The sequence below is a fragment of the Lepus europaeus genome, chromosome 16 (genome assembly GCF_033115175.1).
Source record: "Lepus europaeus isolate LE1 chromosome 16, mLepTim1.pri, whole genome shotgun sequence".
In the NCBI taxonomy this organism is placed as follows: domain Eukaryota; kingdom Metazoa; phylum Chordata; class Mammalia; order Lagomorpha; family Leporidae; genus Lepus; species Lepus europaeus.
The window spans coordinates 41,967,758-41,987,804 of NC_084842.1; the positions used below are offsets into that span (position 1 = coordinate 41,967,758).

General features: G+C 43.6%; 2 protein-coding genes across 7 annotated transcripts in view; one reads left to right on the top strand and one right to left on the bottom strand.

Moving 5' to 3' along the window:
- Nucleotides 1–20,047, top strand: part of ADAM28 (ADAM metallopeptidase domain 28) — a 790,284-nt gene that overhangs the window by 202,149 nt on the left and 568,088 nt on the right. The gene's annotated exons all lie outside the window — the stretch shown is intronic.
- Nucleotides 2,179–14,372, bottom strand: STC1 (stanniocalcin 1). The gene is made up of 4 exons (XM_062213519.1): nt 14,057–14,372; nt 11,828–11,970; nt 10,981–11,192; nt 2,179–5,208 (listed from the first exon to the last, which is right to left on the bottom strand). Exons 1-4 carry the CDS (start codon nt 14,172–14,174, stop codon nt 4,938–4,940), a joined length of 744 nt encoding a protein of 247 aa, XP_062069503.1. The 5' UTR covers nt 14,175–14,372; the 3' UTR covers nt 2,179–4,937.

Consider the following 20,047-nt stretch of genomic DNA (forward strand, 5'->3'; position numbering starts at 1 on the left):
TGATGGGATATAGGTGTTCCTCATGGTATAATTTGCCAGTTTTGTGGGTTACATTATTTTATAATACAGATTCATAAAACTATGATCAAACAATGTTTATTGATCCAGAAAAGGAAAAAAGAGCAAGAAAGCATCCTTCATCCAACTTTGTGCTTCAAGACTCACATTGAAAGTGACAGCAGAATCTTAATGGTGGTGATAGCGTTAATGTAACTGGTGATAGTGACATTTGTTGAATGCTCAATAAATACTATTGGGAGGGTACTTACCACATGCTAGATACTATTGTAAGTTTTTTCTTTTAAGATTTATTTATTTAAAGGCAGAGTTAGAGAGAGAGAGAGAGAGAGAGAGAGAGAGAGACAGAGAAAGAGAATAAATGACTCTGCCATTTGCTGGATCACTCCCAAACTGGCTGCAATGGCTGGGGCTGGGGCAGGGCCAGACCAAAGCTAGAAGCCAGGAGCTTCATCCAGGCCTCCCACGTGGGTGCAGAGGCCCAATTTTCCACTGGCTGCTCTCCCAGGTTCATTAGCAGGGAGCTGGATCAGAAGTGGAGCAGCCAAGACTGAAATTGGTACCCATAGGGGATGCCAGCATTGAAGGTGGTGGCTCAATCCATTATGCCATAGCGCCGGCCCCTAATGTAAGTGTATGTAACACATTTAATTTTCAGTCACTTTGGAGGTAAGACCTATTAATTGTCCTCATTTTATAGGGATATTTTCACAAATGTAAAAACTAGAGTATGATGACATTAGATACTTGGCCCAAGGCCACAGAGATAGTCAAGGAGCTATATTTAGCTCAGTTTTTCAGAAATCTCAGGTCTAATTTCTTTAACACAATACTATATTGTAATGTATAGTCTCTTTGTACTAATAAATATTGATAGAAAAAGACTGAGGAGGAAAGATAATAATGAAATAAATGTACTTTCTCTGTGGCCAGGTCAGAGCAAAGAAAACACAATCTACCTTGGCCTTACAGTGACAATGTTTGTATTATTTGTTAGTTGCTCCATGCCTATCTGTAATGAGGAAAATCTAGTTTGAAGCTAGAAATGAATTTTGAGAAAAATGTTTCCATTTGAATTAAAATCATGAGGAAAATCCACTAATAAAAAATTACATGACGTCTCTCCTGAAAAAATTACATCACAGTAGCATGTCCTTTCCTGTGACTGGACTTGTGATCATCCTTCAAGGCCTGGCTGGCTGTCATTCTGTTGTGAACTGTTTCCGTTTTCTGAGGTGAGGAGTTTGTTCTTATCCTTTCCTCCTGTGATGGTAACAGCTGGTTCTTACTGAGCACAACTCTATATTGGGAATGTTGTCAGCAATTCATTTATTTGATCACCTTATAGCAGCTCTTTGATATATCATTTTCAGCATCCCCATTTTTCTAGAGGAAGAAACTGAGGCATTTCAAGGTGAAATAACTCATCAGATCTCATGCAACTAACAAATGCAAGAGCCGGGATTCAAATCTGAGAAATCTGACCCCAGATCTGGACTTTTGTAACTTCAGAGCTATCTGCCTCATTTGTGACATTGATTCCACTGTCTTTTTCCTACCTTCTGATTCTGAGAATCATTTCTTTAAAGTATTGAGAGTGCTATTTTCATATGAAGGGCACACTGATGAACAGGAAGCCCCCTTGCCTTCCAGGTACTTGCAATCTAGGCAAAGGGTGGAGTGAAAGTTCTTCCAAATGGTGAGGACAGCATAAACCAAGACCTGAAAGGGAGAAAGAACACAGCTCTTCCCAGAATTGCCTGCATGGCTGGAGTGCAGAGGACCCCCCAACAGAGAGGAAACTCAGCTTGGAGGCTGGAGAGGCCATGCAGTCTGCAGACCAGACAGCTTCTTTCGGTCTTGTAGGAGATTTGAGTTGCAATGTCACAGGGAGGGTGATGGGAGCCACTGAATGATTTTAAAGAAATCTGGAAAATGTGATTTAAACCACATTCATTTACACATTGACACTTAATTAGCAACTTCAGGGAAACTTAATCAGCCAGTGACTTCGGGTTCATAAATACTCATTCAAGAAATTTTTAAAGAATAACAATGAAAGACATGGGGGGGAAACCAATGAAATGTAACACTTTATTATTATTTTTATTTTTATCTTAGAAGGAATTCACCAAAGGCTTCATATTATGCTATGGCATCTTTAATTATAAAAATAAGCAAATAAAATAACTTGCATCTGTCATTACCATGATATGTTTCATAACCTTTATATGCACATGGAGCTTAAAAATGTAATTTAACAATAAATAATGACATATACCAGATATGCTCACTGTTTATTCCAGTACTCAGCCAAAAACCTAAATATCATTTAAATTATAAATACATAATGCAAATATAATGGCACAAAAATGTCTAAAGTGCAACCAAATCACAATAGAGGAATCATGCAAACGGGTCTAGACAGCCCCCACAAACTGTGCAGCAAACAGAAGACAAAGCTTTGGAGGTGGACAGGAGCTCATCGGAGAGAGTGGGGTGGGGCCAAGAGAAGCAAAAAACTAGCAACATTGTGAGAACTGCTTCTTTCCATATGTGTAGATATATGTATTGTAGATACATATATATATACCATCGTGGGGAGAAAAGGGATGGGGTACCACGGTTTGAAAAGGTCACAGCCAACAAAGAGAATCTACGGGACTGAAATAAGAGAATTTTGCTAGGAATCCTCATGAACTACTTGTCGCATTGGGCTCCTGGCTTAGTGGGTTTGTGAAATGGACACAACACACACACTTGAATAGTTTTTCTGGTTCAGAGAAGTCAGCCTTGCCTGGGGGTGAGAGGCAGGGGAGGTAAAGGGAGAGTCTAACTTAGAATATGGTCTACCTGATTTCCAAGAGGCTAAGGCAGTGTCCATATGTTTGGGGACCTGGGGATGGGACAGTTCTGAGTATAAAAATGCCCTTAACAATCTGATGTCAGCACGCTTAGAGGCTGTGTGGGGACAAAGGCAACAGCATCTGTGCTGCTGTTGCTGCTGCTGGGTCTGCTGCCCTTGCTCTTGGTCCTGGAGCAGCACATGACTGGTTTTAAAGGCTTTGTGGTAAAGTTGTATTGCTTTTCATTTTTCTGGAGATGTGCCCTCCCTCCTCCCACCAGGATCCCTATCACTCAATTTGGTCAAATCTTGAGTTTAGCCTAGTGAGAGTCAAGCACCAATAGTTTCTACCTAAGCGAGTTTGGAGTGGCCTCTGCAGAACTACCCCTCCTCCCTCTTCCTCTCTCAACATTGACCTTTGGTGGGCAGTGACACTCGTAAGGGACTGTTGGGTCCAAGGACAGTAACCCTGAGAAACTACTGTTGTTCATAGATAGGTTCATCATTTGGCTTTGGTGGTGGCCATCTTGTAAACATCACGGCAGAAATGATCAAACCACCAGCTCTTTTTCCCTCTTTCTTGCTATCTTATTATCTATTTATTTATTTTTTTTATGATCCTACAGAGATGGTCCAGCTGCCAGGACTACTTTGGCAGGCAGCGTGCTACAGGACAAAAATGTAAGAGGTGTCTATTAAGGCTGGACAGCCCAGGGTTATTTATACTCCCTCAGCCCCAAGTGCCCCAGAATAAACACCCAAAGGCTAATTGACTCATTCCCGATGGATTTGATGGAAAACCTCCCACCCCATCATCATTTGCCAGAGTTCCAGGCACTGGTGAAAGGTGGCAAGTCAAGAGCTGCCACTTCCCAATGTATAGTAGGCCGTTTTCACACTGTAAGTTTCACACTGTAAGTGTGTAAGCCCAAAGGGATGCTCTTTTGGGTTGCTGTAATTCCCAGTTGGATGTGACAGAGTTATTTCAAGGTAGGTCAAAGTCAAGTGTAGCCTATGGGTTGAGGTGGGCTGGGGGATTAACATTTTACCTGGGGTCCTTCAGATAAACCTGTTGGTTTTTCCTATCTCATATAAGCCCATCTTAAGTTTTGATGTTGAGTGAAAACTACTTCTACCCCCATAGTTATAAAAAAGGCCACGAGGAGCATTTATGTGGATATCTGGAAGTGAGATAGTTATTCCATTCCCAGGAAAAGAAAAATAAAGCTAAGTTACAAAACTAAATCTATATGCAATAAAGTTATTATATACTGCTTTGTTTAAGCAGAGTCCTCTGGAATTTATGTACAGTACATTAGTTTTCAGCTATTTATATTCCACAGTTAGACCTTAAGATTCTCTGGTTTTAAGACAATTGTTAAAGATACTTTTAAAGCTCTGAGCAGTTACAGTACGTAAAGATGTTAGCTTTTTGTTTTTCATTAGATGCAAGAAGATGAAGGCTCAAAGTCTGGTTGGAGAGCCAGACTTGAGCAATTTGGTAAATGTGTCAGAAAGGAAATTAGACATTGGAGGATCAAGACCATAAGACACTAGCTCATTAGAGATCAAGAATTCAAACATGACATTCATATTCGTCCATGGCCAGCACAGATTCATAACACGAATTCCATTTAACATCTTTATGAGCATTTAAGACATGCATTTAAATAAAGTTGTTTCTTATCAGCTAACTCTACTAGGGCAAACATTCTAAAGGGCTCCACATCTTCAAATTACAATGATGAGGGAGTTACATGAAAGTTTTGTGATTGAGGGTAGTTTGAGGGGCACTGGGAGGGACATGGCAGAGGAAGGTGACAAAAGACATTACTTTCTCCTGAGGAGAGGCAGAATGATGGCACATATTCTGGTTGTGGGAATGCTGCCATTGCAGAATATTGGGATTGTGATTACAGAAGCCTAGTTTCATGCAATTTTCTTTAAGGGGGGAGGATAGAAAATAGGAACTACTTTAAAAAAAATCAAACCAGGCACAGTACACTCAAAGTTGGTGTGTCAACACCCCTAAAATGATACTAGTTTTGGTGAGGTTGTGAATACCTCTCCCTGGTTATGCACTCTCATGGGAGGTGCGTTTGGTATGGGAGGGAGAGTCCCCCTCACCTCGGAGGTTCCTGAGGAGAACTTTCAGCTTCTGGGGCTCATTGGAGCGCCTCCTGTTGAAGTCAGCTCGCGCCTGTGTATGGGCACAGTAGTCTGTCTGCAGAATGTGGAAGAGGCTAGCCATGTTGGGCCCAATCTTCGTCATCAGGCTGTCTCTGATTGTGGTCACTGTGTCTGCATCGCACCCCAGGAGGCTTTGGGCAAGTATGTTGTAGTATCTGCAAAGGGAAAGAGTGTGCATGTGATGATCACTCAGTGAGTCAGGCATGGCCCAGGCTTTTATCCAGGCTCCAGCCAATACCAGTCTCGTATGAACAAATAAGAGCTCATCACCAGAAGCTGGCATTTTTGCATCCTAATACTTGGACTGTATCTTCTTAGGTGGGGTGCATTTGCTCCCTGGGTTTATCACACTATGAAGGACAAGTCTGTCTTCATGTTTAGAGTTCAGGAGATTTAGGTAACACTTTGAACTGTAGTGTCTGAGATTTCTAAAAACACAGAATTGTAGGGCTGGAAGGTACCCCAGAGACCAGTGGTAACTACTTCTACTCTCATTTTGGAGAGAAGAACCCAAGGTGGGAGAGCTGATTGACTTGCCCAAGAGCATACAGTGGGTTAGTCAAATACAATGGAGGGAACCCAACACTTGACACTAATATTAACACTAAGTCATATGAATTTACAGTTATTTTGATTCCTCTTTGCAACTTTTCTTTGTTTTGGTGGTATGTGAGTACAGGTGTATGTACACAAGAGTGCATGTTCTGATTAACTGCTATGGTTTCTGTCTTTCGTGTCTCCTCTATTTGTCTATGGAATTTAATTTGCTTATCATACACTCAGCTTGCCTTGTTAAGGCTTATACAAGCCCTACTTTTACTTGTCCTTCTGGCAGTCAGGCGGCCCATTGCCAGGCAAGATAGATGCTTAAATGGAAAGATAGGTGGTCTGGAAGGGTTCTAGCCTCTATAATTCCATGGGTTTCTTCCCACTGTTCTGGTTTCTTTTGCCTGCTTTATTTTTTGGATGCCTTATGGATACTTGGTTCTCATCACTCAGTCCAGCGTTTGATGATCTGATAGTTTTGTGTTCATGACTAGAGTGTAAACACATAGAAGGTAGGATTTGTATTTTAATTCTTTGTATCCTATGACCAAGTGTCATTGTGCTATATTGCCCACTCACTGTAGACTTATTGATTCTTTTTTTTTGGTGTTCATTGAGAAAGTGGAGTTTAAAAAATGTAATTCCAATAAGTCATGATTCTTAGAGGAAAAATTATCTCTAGGTCTGTTAAATTTTACAAAAAAATCTTTGGTTTGATATAGATTACCTTCATCTTTGGAGCAAATTCTTTAAATAAACAAACAACACAGCTAAATGTTATAGCTCAGAAAGAATAAAACTGTCTAATATTTATAGCACATAAACTACTTGTCCTATTCCTTGGGAGGACAGTGAAGGTATTTTCCAATTTGGGTTGGAATGTGTCTGTTCCATTTGGAGGTGTCAGTTGTCAAAACCCATTAGCCCTGTGTTCGCTAATAGGAGACTCTCCTGATGGCCATGACCTGCAGTATTTATGTGGAAGACCCTTTTCTCAGAGGAGCCCACGGATCTCTGGGGCCACAGGATCTTCCATGAAAAGAAATTTGTTTATTTTTAACTCACCTCCGGGAGCACAGGATCAAACATCTTTGCAGAATAAATTAACCCCCCAGAGAGGTTCTTTTAAGGATGTTCAGTAAGTAGAGTGGAGTGTGAATAATGAAGCAAAGCAGTCACCCTTCTCAGAGGAGCAGAATGAAGTTAGGGACTGCAAGGGAAATGCAGTGTCTGGGTCTCTGACAGAGTCCTGGCCATACCCCTCCCTCTGGGAAGAATTACATCCAGCTGTGGGTAAAATTGGGATTCTCTGGCACAGAGGAACATTTTCCAACCCTTTGGAATTATAAAGCACATGAGTCAAAGTTGATCTTACTTGGATGGGGAAATGGACAGAAAACTGGTTTTGGAAAAACTGAGAATAAACAACTTTGTCCCAACAGCTTCAGACATCTCCATACACATTGATCTTCATGCACCCCCTGAGCCTTGGGCTCTGCTAGGATCTGCGTCCCCTGGATCACTTTGTTTCAGAGGGAGATTGGCTCCTAGATGATACAGTCCAAGAAGGACTTTGTAGTTAGAAGTTAACCCTTCTACTTCTTGAAAGAACCAAGATGAGCCTCCCAAAAGGGCTGGGGAGTATGATCCCTTTTGTTAGAAAAAAATAGAATAATTCTTTCTTCTCAGGGAGAACTGAAAGTTCTTTTCTTGATGAAGAAGTCCAGTACCTCAAGGAAACTAAGCTCCCGTAGCGAGCTAGCCTTGTGGCTTTGGGGCCATATGTTTCCTTGTGGCCCCACATTGCTAATTGCCTGCTTTCTTTCTGTGAGATCTCTTGCCTTTATTGTTGCTTTTTCTGCTACCCCAGGTCTGATCCCTGATCTTGGTTGTCTTGAAAATGACCCTTGCTAGCCTTAGTGCTCTTAGTGACCCCTTCCCTCTTTCACATTCCCCTGTCTGTCCTGGTTCTCTCATGGAGCTTGGTTAACTCAACAAGGACAAGAGAAAAGAGCTCCTTAGAATGCAAGAAAGTGCATGGTTCTATTAGTAGCTCCTCAGAGACTGGAAAACTTGTCAGACTGCCTAGGTGTCAATACAGTTTGTCAGTGTGAGCAGTAGGCTAACCCTTATACCACTGAGGGCTGGAACATGGCATTTACCTCTGTGATACGCTGGTTAATAAAGCAGATCTTTCCTATAAGTCACTAAGTGAGATAGATTACTTAAGAGACTGTGTTGAGTACCCTCTTGTATTAAGTAGTCCTACCACTGTATCTACTGGTTCCATGTGTCCTTTCTTTTAGGAGAGGCTATGTACAAAATTAATTGCTGACCAGCACGGTGTACATATATATTCAACTGTGTTTGGTATTCTATTTTTGGGTTGTGGATATTTCCTGCAGATTTGCTGGATATCATTTTTGAAGTAGAAATCAAATAGCTTGGCTCAAAGCCATGTGAGTTCTAGGCCCAATTCTGTTATTCACAAGCTGTGTGACCTTCAGCAGGGCACCCTTCTCTCTGAGTCTCTGTTCTTTAATCAGTAAATTGAGGTACTTAGTCTTGATAACCTCTGCAGTCATCTCTATCTATGATAGTCTATGTTTTCAGGGGGCTTGATACATATTTTCCTTCTCAATTTAATAAAAAATAGTGTATCTTTGGTTAGGATTCCCTCTTTGCATGAGGAATTAAGAATATTTAAGAAGGTTCCTTTCTTTATGCTATGGTATGGGGAGCAGATGTGCTGCAAAGAGTTTGGTGGGCAAACTATTCTGACTACCCAGCCTAGAAGAACCTTTTGAAGCATATTTCCTTCTTTTCACTTTGAAAATTACTTCCCTGACTTTTTTTCCCCTGGTAAAATGTAAGATCAGATATTCTCCATAGCTACTGTTTCAGCCATGCTTACCCAAATACACACATACTGCCTAGGAACGTTCTGTGTGAAGGTTTATAAATAGTCCTTTGTTTCCCTTGATCAATATTATTCTTCTGTTTCCTGTTCCCTATCCATGCCCCAGAGAGTTGGAAGCTTTGTCAGTGTTCCCACTCTGGATCTGGATTGGTTTAGTTGGTTCCCAAGCCTTACACAGACCAGCCTGCCTGATCAATTTTGCCAGCTTCCCTCATGGTTGGAGGTGTAATTTCTAAATTCAGCTAGGGGGGCTGCAGCTACCCTTACTCTTTTGGGTGCATTTCTGTCTTGGAAAACCCTTTTGTCTGGCTCCTGGTCCAGTCACAGGCTTTTGGATTCTCCCAGTCCCAAATCTCATGCTAGATAAGTCACAGGAAGGTGGAATGAACCTGTAACTACTTCCTTTTGCAATTCTGTGCCAATTGGCACCAAGTTAGCATGTGTCTATGGTGGGACAGAGGCTGGGAAAGCAGGATGTTTCAGGAGGGTGAGGAGCTTAAATAGAGCAAATCAAGTCTAGTATGAAACCGGAAATCTCTATAGTCCTGAACAGAAATAATATTAGCAAGTTGAAGTGAAATACTTGAAGAAAGGTAAGAGGTACATGGGAGATTCTGGGTATCAAGGGCTGGCCATATTTTACACTCACTGAAGTTTTCTATTAAGTGTGAGTTACCCATGATGAAAAAGGGAGATAAGAAGACATTCTTGGTGACCGTTTTCTATAAAGGTGTTAAAAATAAGGCACCTCCTAAAACAAGTAATGATCCAGCTAAAACTCTTTACTGGTTTCTTCTTAGATAAGCTCCAGGCCAGTGTCTGTACCATCCTTTCTATTAGTCTTCTCCTTTCATAGTGGAAGGGGCTACTTCAATGCAGTAGGGAGATCAGTACTGCATTGAAGTGGGTTACATGCCACAATACAGACCATGGTTTATCACAAGGTCTTTAAGGATCTGCATTTGTGACAGTGGCTTTGTTGGCAGATCCCTCCTCCCCAACTACCGCATACATGCACACTTTGTCCTTTGTCCCAGTCTAAAAGTTTTCCGTTTCTTTTCCCCTCACCCACTTCTGTGCAACAAAAAAATATTTCTATGAGTTTTAAAGCTGAAGTTGATTAATACAAAGATAGGTCATTGGAGATTCATGCTGGAGCTAATTTTCCTCTTAAGGGAAAATCAGGAAGAGCCCCATGACAGTCACTTCCAGGGTATTATCCTATAGTTAAGAGTAAATAAAAAATTTTAAGTGTTTTTGTTGTTGTTGTTTTGTTTCCTTAGGGACTTTCACCTTTCCCTGAGAAGGAGGTGCTTTTCTGGTCCTCCATCCACCTGTATGCACAGAATTAACACATTCTTCAATGCCAGGAGCACTTAGTGATTGCCACTATCTGACGAAGGGTGGTGGCACCTGGCCAGAAAACTAATCAGATGCATCTGTGGTGACTCGCAGTGCCTGGACTCACAGACACAGGGCTGGTCTTTGTGAAGATGTGCCTATTTGGCTGGGGTGGGGGTGTCAAAGAATCCTAGAACTTCAAGACTGGGAATCAAGTCTGAGTCAAGGAGAATCACAATCAACTTGATTTGACCAGCCTGCCCTGCCCCTGCTGTCTCTCCATGCCAGCCCTGCCAGCATCTCTCAGTTCTTGCTGGAAACTTGTCTAAGGCACCCACATGCTGACATGCTGGGAGGATGCCAACCCTCCCAGGTTATAGGAGTTCACTCCAAGTTGGTAAGGGTAGTGAGGCAAGGGCACAGAAAGGCATGGTGCTTAGATACACGCAGCTCAGGGACTTCGGGTCCTATAAGAGCTCCGTGATAAGAGTGTGGTCTGGGCAGTCACCAAAATGTCATCCCAGGAAATCTTGGACTAGAGCAATGGGATAACTTAAGGCCCAAGAAGGAAGCTGGAAATAGTTCAGATCAGCGATTACACTTTTCCCAAAGACAATCTCAATCTCGGGGAAGGGAGAGGACTTGTTCTAGGGGTGCCCAGTGACACAGCTGACTGCACGTGGGATGGATTAGAAATGCATGCAGTTGTAAAAATCTGCATTGTGACATTTGGCCAGGGTTTTTCTCATCAATTATCCTTGCACAGTCATGGTTTCAGTCAAATCTGGTGTTTCAAAAAAACTGTTTTCCAGAAACTCCACCATTTCCTTCAGGCTTATGGCAAGAAAAGACAGTGGAAATGCACCCAGGGATGCTGTAGATGAAGCTCTCTATTAGCTGCATGGAAAGACTTTTCCTATAACAGTGGGAAAAAAATCCAAGCTGCTTAAACTGTCACAACCAATCACAAACATAATTTTTTTCCTGCAAAAGCTGAGAAGACTGTAAGCTAAAATAAGAGCATGACTGTGGCAATTTAACCCTCCTTCCTAGTCTGGCTCTGCCAGCCAACAGCCCCCTCCCCCACTCCTGATTGTGAAAAAGTGGGCTGAGTTCATACCGGTTGGAGAAGTTATTGGGGTGCTGAATGACTTCTGTCATGGCTTCAGGGTTCTGCTTGGCGATGCTGCAAATGTTCAGCTTTTTGTAGCATTCTTCCTGCACCTCGGCGATCATCCTCTGGAAAGTGGAGCACCTCCGGATGGCGACGAACATCCTGGTAGAGATCCCGCTGGTGATGCACTTTAAGCTCTCTTTGACAAATGCTTTTCCCTGCCAGAGGAAGGATAGGAGGGGAAACCTTAGTTTGATTTGACAAAAAAGGCTGGGACCTGCAGCATGGGGACCCAAGCGGGGCTCGCCTTGACCATCAGCATATCCCTGCCAGGAGAAGATTGTATGCCCTGGCCAAGGATTAAAAGAAAAAGCAGTGGGAAAAAATGCCTCTTCTCCCTAAGATTCTCCTCAGAGTTAAGGTCCTCTGAAATGAAATGAGAAAGAAAAAAAAAGAGATGAGCCATAATCAACTACCCAGAAGCCTGGAAATTATATTCTTGGGATTGAACCTTTGAGAATGCACATCCCAAGCTAGGATGCTAGGTTGTACAGTGAGAAGAACTTCTTTGTTAGAAAGACGTTTCTATTTGCTCTCAAAGAGGAAAAGCTTCTCTGTTTAGCACCCTTGCTCCTATAAGCCAGCCTCTGTCAGCTCTTTACTGTCACGCTGGAGGGGGCTGGGCTCCTACAGGGCCTATTTCCTGGCCCAAAGTGTGCGTGTGTGCACACACTCTGAGACAGACTTTTGAGACAGGAGGCTGGTTCCCTATGAGACTGGTTCCTAAGAACAATAGTCTAACACATGGTTAAAGACAAGCAGCCCGCTGGAGCAGGGGTTGAGGTCTTATTACCTGAGTGTCAAGTTTAGCAGCGCTGTACAAGAAGGATCTACAGATGTCATACATCCCATCCGTGTGACAGGTGGAGTTTTCCAGGCATTCAAAAGGATCGCAGCCAACCTGCGTAGCAGTGTTGAGGCAGCGGACCACTTCAGCTGGAAAAGACAGACACATCCAATCTGGGTCAAATGTGGAGGGCAAGGGGTGGGATCCAATGGGTGCAGGGGAGAAGGGGTCAAGAGACCTGAGCCTAGAAGTCTGCCCTGAGGAGCCACAGACAGACCCATTCCCAGATGGGCAGGGGTGAGATGGGTGGGGAGGGGGATGGACAGGCCCCTGTGCTTCTAAGAGCCAGAGCAAGGAAGCCCAGGGAGAGTCCTCTCCCGGAGGCACATTCTCTCAGTCCCACCATTATACACAATTCTGGTGGCCAGAGAAGCAAGGTCAGAGTCTGTGGACCATACAGTGCCCTAAGCAGGTCCATGGAAGCAAAGGTCATGGCTTGGCACTTGTGAGCATGGAAAGGCAGAAGGCAGTGGCCGGTGGTCAGGTTTAGGAGGCAGGAGGACCAGGGGAATCCATCTGGTTTCTAAAACATGCACTCCAGAACAAAAGCATGGGATTTTAGTCTAAATGGTAGAGAAAATTTGCCAGGAGATGACTTGGAGGCAGACCCTTCTGATGGGGGGCTTTTAACTCACTGTATTGGCAGAAAGGAATTCTATCTGTGCATGTTCCCCCACCCCCACCGCAGGACAGTGTGTAGAGGTGTGTACAGTCTCTCCCATGCTAAAGGCCTCTTTTTATTTCTTTTTAAGAGAAACACAGGTGTGGAATAACAAGGCTAAGGCACACCTTGTGCAAGACTGGAAGAAAACCGCAAAGAACTTGCATGAGGCTTTCTACATTCTGGATAAGATCTCCCATAAAAGTAATTTCTCTCCCACAGAGGGGGGGGGGGGGTGTTCTGGCAGGCTGCTCGGCAAGAAATGATCTGTAGCTTTCATACCATAGGATTCTCCTCGGAGATCAAAAGCACGGTTCAGTTAGGCTTCCCCACCCCCTCCACCACCCGCAGCCTCTGGGATGTTACAAGTCATTTCCCTAATTATATATTTCCACGGGTTCAAATTATAACTTTGCTTTAAGCAGTTTTAATATGCATTAGGGCTGCTATTGTTTTAGGCAAGCTCGAATTGTGAATCACTGCATCTCTATAGCAACTAAGTACAAAAGGAAGTGAGGCAAAAGCTCTCCTCTCGGCAGGGACTTGTGCTCTTTCAAGGGGAGCATCGTCTGCAGCATTTGACACCTGAGAGCCCATCCTTGTTGCCGGTTGTGGGAGAGAAGGCAGAACTGCAAGAGGAGCTGGTGGGGCAAGAGGAGTCCAGGGGCAGAGATGTCAGTGCGGGCTTCCCCAGGGCTCTATTCCTTCCAAGACCAAGATCATGCACAATTAACTGCTCCAGGACTCAGCATGAAAGGGAGACCTTCCCCCTTGGACACACAGCTGATGCTTTTCACAAATATTCTGTTTCTAGGGACTCTCTGGGCATGGGCTGCATAAGCGATTGAATGGAGCCAGGGAGTGGGGGGAGAGGGAAAGAGGAAGGGAGGGAAGGAAGGAGAGAGAGGGAGAGAGGGAGGGATAGAGAGAGGGAGGGAGGGGAGGAGGAAGAGGGAGAGAGAGAAGGCAGCAGTGTTGGGGGTGGGTGTGTATAGGGCTTTCTCTGAATCCGCCCTGGATTGTCAGACTTGAGGGCTAAGGTTCAGAAAATCAGCTGGAAGAGAGAGGTTCTGTGCCTGTTCTTTAAAGAGGTAGGGAAGTCAAGTTAAAGGGTCTCAAGGGGGGGAGGAGCTGGGACAGCATCAGACAAGCCATGTCTCACCTTGAGATCAGCCCCTGGAAAGTATAGAGAGCGCTTTGAAGCATGCCAACATTCAAGCCTCTCCCCCGCCCCCTCCCCCCAGGAGGGTACGTGCCAGATTTCAGGCAATCAGGCTAGGCTTATGCAATGAAATACCCTCAGCCCAGCGCCCAGCTTCTTCGTTAGTTGCATGCAATTTATTAAACAAAGGAGCTCCACTTCCTAAGGCTATTGGATTACACTGGCAGTTTATTGCCATCAGGCATGAAGCACATTTATTATCAAGATCAGCCGACACAGACACAGTTGCAAAAGTGAGAGGCAAATGAGGACAGCTTTTCGGGGGAGAAACCGGTCCTGGGTTTGTGCTTACCTGAGGTATGAGACGCCATCCGGGATTTCCTGGAGCTCACAGAATCATTCTGCTCTGCCTCATGGGTTGCAGAAGCACTGATCACCAGCACCAGAAGCACTGCTGAGTTTTGGAGCATTCTCTGAGAAGTTTCCGCTAAGTTGTTGGTTTTTTTTTTTTTCCTCCCCCTCTTTCCTCTCTCCCTCTCCCGGCTTGAGTGAAGATGTGGATCTGGATATGCTGAAGGCGTAGGTGAGGATTTGATGAGGAGTTTTGGTTGCTGCTGATGCTGCTCCTGCAGACACTGCTGCTGCAGTCGCTGCTTCTTGCACCTCTGGCTTTTGCAAACTGGGGGCCCAAGAGCTGCACCCTGGGATTTTATAGCCATTCTTATCTGTCCTCAGGATCAAGGACCAATCAGGTTTCTCAACTGGTTTGGCTAGCCAATCAGAGAGCTCGCTTATTCAGCTGGAGCTTTTTGACTTCTTAGAAATATTTTCCAGCAAATTAAAAGTACCTGCTGCCAATGTTTTATATTGGTATGTGGCTGTGTGTGCAGAGATGTGTAAAAATGCTACTTTCATGGAATTAAAGGATAACTTTGTATTGATTGAACTAAAGAGAAAATCATATGAAAATCTCTCCAAGGTGCTTTGGAAATCATTTTTTTTCTCCTTTAACTGAGCTATTTGGGGAAAATGCGTAGCGTAGGTAGGTGTGGGGAGATGTGATCCCCTTGGAGTAGAGTTTAACCTAATTACAATAGTTTCAGTTTAATTTTAACAGCATGTTCCTTGTTCTTTGTGTTGTAAGCCACATATGCCATATTTCCACATCTCTGCGTGTACATGTTCATATGTATTGTGTATCTGTGATGCATTTGGGGTATATGGTAGCATATGAGAGCCCTTGGGGGAGGGTCGTAGGTGAGTGAATGAACCTTGGTGAACTGAAATCTAATGGGTCTGAGTTGTGGCCCCCGTTCCTCTAGTGATTTGCACTGTGACCTTGGACAATAATTCCTATCTTGTTTTACCTCTCTTCTCAGATCTGTAAAGTGTCAAAGCTGGTCTCTGCATTCCTTCCATTTCTACCACAATGTGATTCTCCAGTAATGCAGTTAACTTTTGACTCCATCTTTTCAGTCATCTGCAGAACTGCAGACTCCGGGAGTGTTAGTTACCATAAGTACTCACATGTACACCTACACACGCCACACTCAACAGGGAGGCATGGTGAATGCCTGAAAATTCATAAACTGTGTATCCAAGCCCAGCAACTTCATAATCACGTTGGAACAATAAACTGGTCAAAGCAAGACTAAACCTGCTGGGTAAACCAGTTCATTTCTTGGGGAGGGGGGAGTGAAAAGAAGGAAGGGGGCAGGACTGGGAAAAAGGGGGGCAGTGGAAGACTAGAATGTGTAGGAGAGAAGACTGATAAACTCTAGACTTAATGGGAAAATTACAGTGGAATCACGAATCATGCCTAGTATAGAAGCTCATATTTTCTTGTAAGTGGGTTGTAGGCAGCACTGAGGCTTGTCCATAACTTGTGAAGGAAGTTAATGATCCAGGACTTCTCAAGGCAGAAGGTGGTCATTAAGGACTGTGGTGGTGAAGGGATTAAACAATAAAGCTTTAAAAAAAATTTGGGGAGGTAAATGAGAAAGGATCATTGGTGATTTGTACAGACTTGGGCAGGATGATCTTGTAAAAAAAATGAAGCCAGTGGCTTCAGTTTAAATCCTCCAACCTTCAAACTGAATTTGGAGAAAGAGTGCCAACTCAATTAATCCCAAACCCAGCTGAGGATCAGCCACCTTTGTTGGGGGCACTGGGATTTCTAGGTGATTCTAGCGATTCTAGCTCAACTTTTGCAAAAAAAAAAAAGATGGGTTGGAAAGCATGAGTATTTTCTAGAAAAAGGCATAGAAAGAATAAAGGATATAGGAACTACCTAAAAGAAAGAAAGGGGTAGTTTCAGATTTTATTAGGAAACAGGTATATTTCAATTTTTATTAACTGACAATATCAGTATTTCTGAAGAACCTTCTGGGATGAGTCATGGGCCACGAGTAGAGGGAGGGTAAGAGAGAAGAGATCTAGATAAATTCATGATTGTTGTCCCAGAAGTGCTGGCAGTCAGGAAGATGGCCCCACTTCAGTCTTAATTCCAAGGGCTGAGGATGGCTGGACCTTGCATAGCAAAGCATGGGCAGAGTCAGTATGACCTAGAGATGTGGAGAAGGCTTCTGGGATGGATCTTCAAGGAATGATCAGGAGAGAAAAGATTTATTGCTTTTTCAGAGTTTCTCAGAGGGAGAAGCTATGATATGTGTGTGTGTATGTGTGTATGTGTGTGTGTGTGTGTGTATCTCCTATCATGTCCTATTCTGGAAAACTTGGAGCTTGTTTTTATAGCAGATGAGAGCAAGGCATATCATCATTGAATGCTGTCCTTCAGAAAGGCAACGAGAGGACAGAGGAAGACTCTTCCCACAGGTCTTGACTCGTGTTTCTCAGCTTTCTCTAAACCTCCTTAGCCACTGTTCATTGTTGATGGCGCTTGCTGTTTGTTTCTCTTGCTGGACTTCCTCGGTGTTGGTGTACTGGCTTGGTAGGGTGATGGTTTACTTCCAGCCATCCACATTCTTTTTCCAACTCTCTGATGCTCTGACCAGAACACAACGTCCTACAAGTATCAGGATGTGTTTTGTGTTTTTCTGTGATGTTGATTTATTGTCCCTCCTGATTTTACTCACTTACTATCATGTGCCTGGAAGTTTGTTGTTAGGTGTGCCAAGTATTTCACAATGGCAGGTAAACTGTCATTTGAAGAAATACAATAGTGGTCAGCCACACTAGTTTGAATGTAACTAGCATGCACGTCAATACCTTTGAGAACGTCAAAGGAGGTCGCTGAAGTCTGAGTGGAAATGCCCAGCATGAAATTTCTTCTCAGATGTCTCTGGTTTGAGGACATTTGAACGTCAACAATCATTGTGCTGTTTGTTGCCTTGGACATGGGGAGAGCAGTGATGTGAGTCTTAGGAACTCTGGAAGTGATGGCTGGTTCATTTGTAACTTCTGGAGGTCTAAGAGGATATGGAGGAGTTTGGATATCAGATTTTAGAGTTTAAATTTACTCCTGCAGGAAACAGGGAGTCATTAGTGTTATTGAGTAGGAAATGATACATTGTACTTTGGAATTCATGTTTGGGGAGGATCTTTTCATCATACATATGAAACATACATATGGTTTGGAGGAAGAAAAGAATGGAAGCTATCAACATATTTAGTGATATTACTTTGTGTGGATGAAGGTTCTAGACCACTACAGTGGCAGGTAGGAAAGGAAGGGAAAAGAATATGAGAGATATTTTACATCAAATTAAAATAATCAATTAACCTAATGATAATGGAAACAATGTCCATCAGAATTGACCCTCCCCATTTTTTGGTTAGATTTTTAGTTGACAGTTCTCCTTAGCATCTCCATTAGGTAGGCACTTCTGGAATTCTGTGAAGGTTGTAAAATTACCTGATGAAAGGACTTGAGTGTAGTCTACGTGAGTGAGGAGCCTTCTTAAGCCTGGCTGCAGGAGTTGGAGATTCCCCCAGGTGCAGTGGGTGGGAGGGGAAGGTACCCTGTGCCATTGCCCCTGAGCTTGGAAAGTGCTAAGAAGTGGGTGGGAGAAGCTGCCAACACCTAAGGCTGGGTGATGATGTCTGGCGGTGCCCGTGCAAGGTTGGCATGAGTTCAGTGAGAAGATTAAGCCAGAAAATCTCTGAGGCTTTGTTGGATTTGGCCAGCTTAAAACTAAGCAGTGCAGGGCGCTTCGCCTTGCTGGAAAAGGAGCCCCTGAGGGCCATTTCTTGGTGAAGGTGCACCGTGTTGTTCTCAGAGTGCCCATCAAGGTAGGTCTGACAGAGTGACCCAGGTTGCACTGTTTTCCTTTGGGAATTCTGGACCTACATTTTTTTGTGGAGGATGTTGGGCTATTGAGCCATGCCTTTCTAACCCCAGACAAAGAAGGAAAATGAGGAAGATGAGGGGAAAAGAGTTTTTCATTTTTCTACTAAGATACCAGCTTTCCTGTGCAGACGGTCTCAAAATTCTTGAGTGAATCTGTGCCTCTTGCCTATCTGATTACTTTAAACTCTACCAAAGAAAGAAAGCATGAAGATATACTAAGAAGGCAAACCCTGCCCTGCCTGCAACTGGTTTATGGAAGGTTACTGTATGCCTGGCCCCAGGTCAGGTGTTGCGGCAAATGCTTCGAGATGGTTGACCTTCCCTTGTGCTTTATGGATTCCCTAGCTAGTTGTTAAAGTGTGAATGTTGTATTTGTGGAATAATATCCATTTTCTGGAAATCTAATATAGCAAGTGGGTTGGAATAGAGTTTACAGGTTTGAATTCAGTTAACGTTTACTGGGTGCCTGTCTATCCTGCGTCAGCTATTGCTACCCACGCTTCTGAGAAAAGGCCTACTCTCTTTCCTTCTCTCAGGAGGAGTCTTGGACCTGATGAGAAGAATGGCTTGCTCATGGTCATGGTGCATGGTGGAGAAATCTGTTGAGATCTGCTGGGTATAGAAGTAGCTCTAGGTGCTTTGGTTGGATGGCCATCACAGTGGTTGAGAATATTCGTAGTTATAACCCTGCACCTGGGGTGCATTTGGGGGTACAGTGGAGAGGAGCAGGAAGAAGAAAAAAAAAGGATAATGTAACAGGCTTAAACCAGAACAGGCAAGTTGATAATTAGCCTCTGCTCCTGTTAACATCTGCTTCTCATTCCTTCAGGTAGAAGTTGCAGTCTTACTTTATATCAGAGAGGACAAATTCATCATTCTAGGGCAGCCTGCAAATCCTCAGAATCTCACACAAGGCTCCTGAGACAAGTATGAAGAGGAATTGTGTGTCATCAAATCTGTCCTTTCAAACAGTCCTTTGAAAGACCAAAATGACATTACTCTGTTAAGACACATGAGGGCGCTCAAACCAACCAACAAGGAGGAACTGTTTCTTTTAAATACTAAGGTTGCAAATCCTATTTATGTTTGATGGCCATTGTTTCATGCTGTTAGAATGTGTGTTAGGGAATAGCATATGTTTGTGGTCTGGGGCAGTCACCTGTGATTTAGCTAGTTAGCTTGCAGTCTAGCATGGTCAAGTGTATTTGGAAGTTTCACAATGTGTACCATTCTGTTATTGCCTAACAGAAAAATAGGGTTCTTAACTATTTGCTCTAGTGCTAAGGGAAGCAGAATATCTATTCCTGCCTTGCTCAGGGAAACTGAGAGGTTATATATGACAGCACACTTGTGGCACTCTGAGTTCTTTAGTTTAAAAGAGGGATTCATTTTCAAGGTGGTAGTGAGCATTGCTTTTCATCAGTGAAAATAAAGAAACTGCTTTCATTTCATTCATTTTTTTCTATTGGCATTCTTTTGGAGATCACTGGAGAGATATCAATGCTGAATAACTTTGTACATTATTTCTGTCATTTTCAGTGCCCATCTTACTGCATGAAAATCCTCATTGGAAGTGTGAGGCAGATGTAAGAGCAAACCTGCTCACAGGTGCTCTCCTGCTTCCTGGTCCTGCCCCTAAATGCCTTTCGGAAGAAGGATGTGTGAACCATTAGATTCAGGGACCAGTCTGGGGTATCTGAGGGCTGCAACAGGTTTTTACACTGTGTATGTTTGTGAGGACCTCACACCCAGTGGTTTGTGCAAACTCTTCTAGACCAAAGAGCTGGGCTGACCACTTCTAGGCAACAAATCCATCCATTGGTGCCTGGAATGGTGTTGGCCCTGCGAGAGTACAGTCAAGTCATGGGGCAAGACATGGATACTTGAACCTGAACATGGGCAGCATATGTACAGTGTTAAACTGTAAGCTTTAAGAGTAGGACTGGGGCTGATGCTGTTGCATAGGAGATAAAGCCATTACCTGTGTTGCTGGCATCCCATATGGGTGCCCGTTCTAGTCCTGGCTGCCCCACT

What these genes read in the sequence shown, in the direction of transcription:
- STC1 (XM_062213519.1), bottom strand. Translation starts at nt 14,174, where the DNA reads ATGCTCCAAAACTCAGCAGTGCTTCTGGTGCTGGTGATCAGTGCTTCT. An exon ending in GATGGCGTCTCATACCTCAG is followed by an intron (nt 11,971 to 14,056) that starts GTAAGCACAAAC and finishes TGTCTTTTCCAG; the next exon opens with CTGAAGTGGTCCGCTGCCTC. An exon ending in CCCAATAACTTCTCCAACCG is followed by an intron (nt 5,209 to 10,980) that starts GTATGAACTCAG and finishes TTCCCTTTGCAG; the next exon opens with ATACTACAACATACTTGCCC.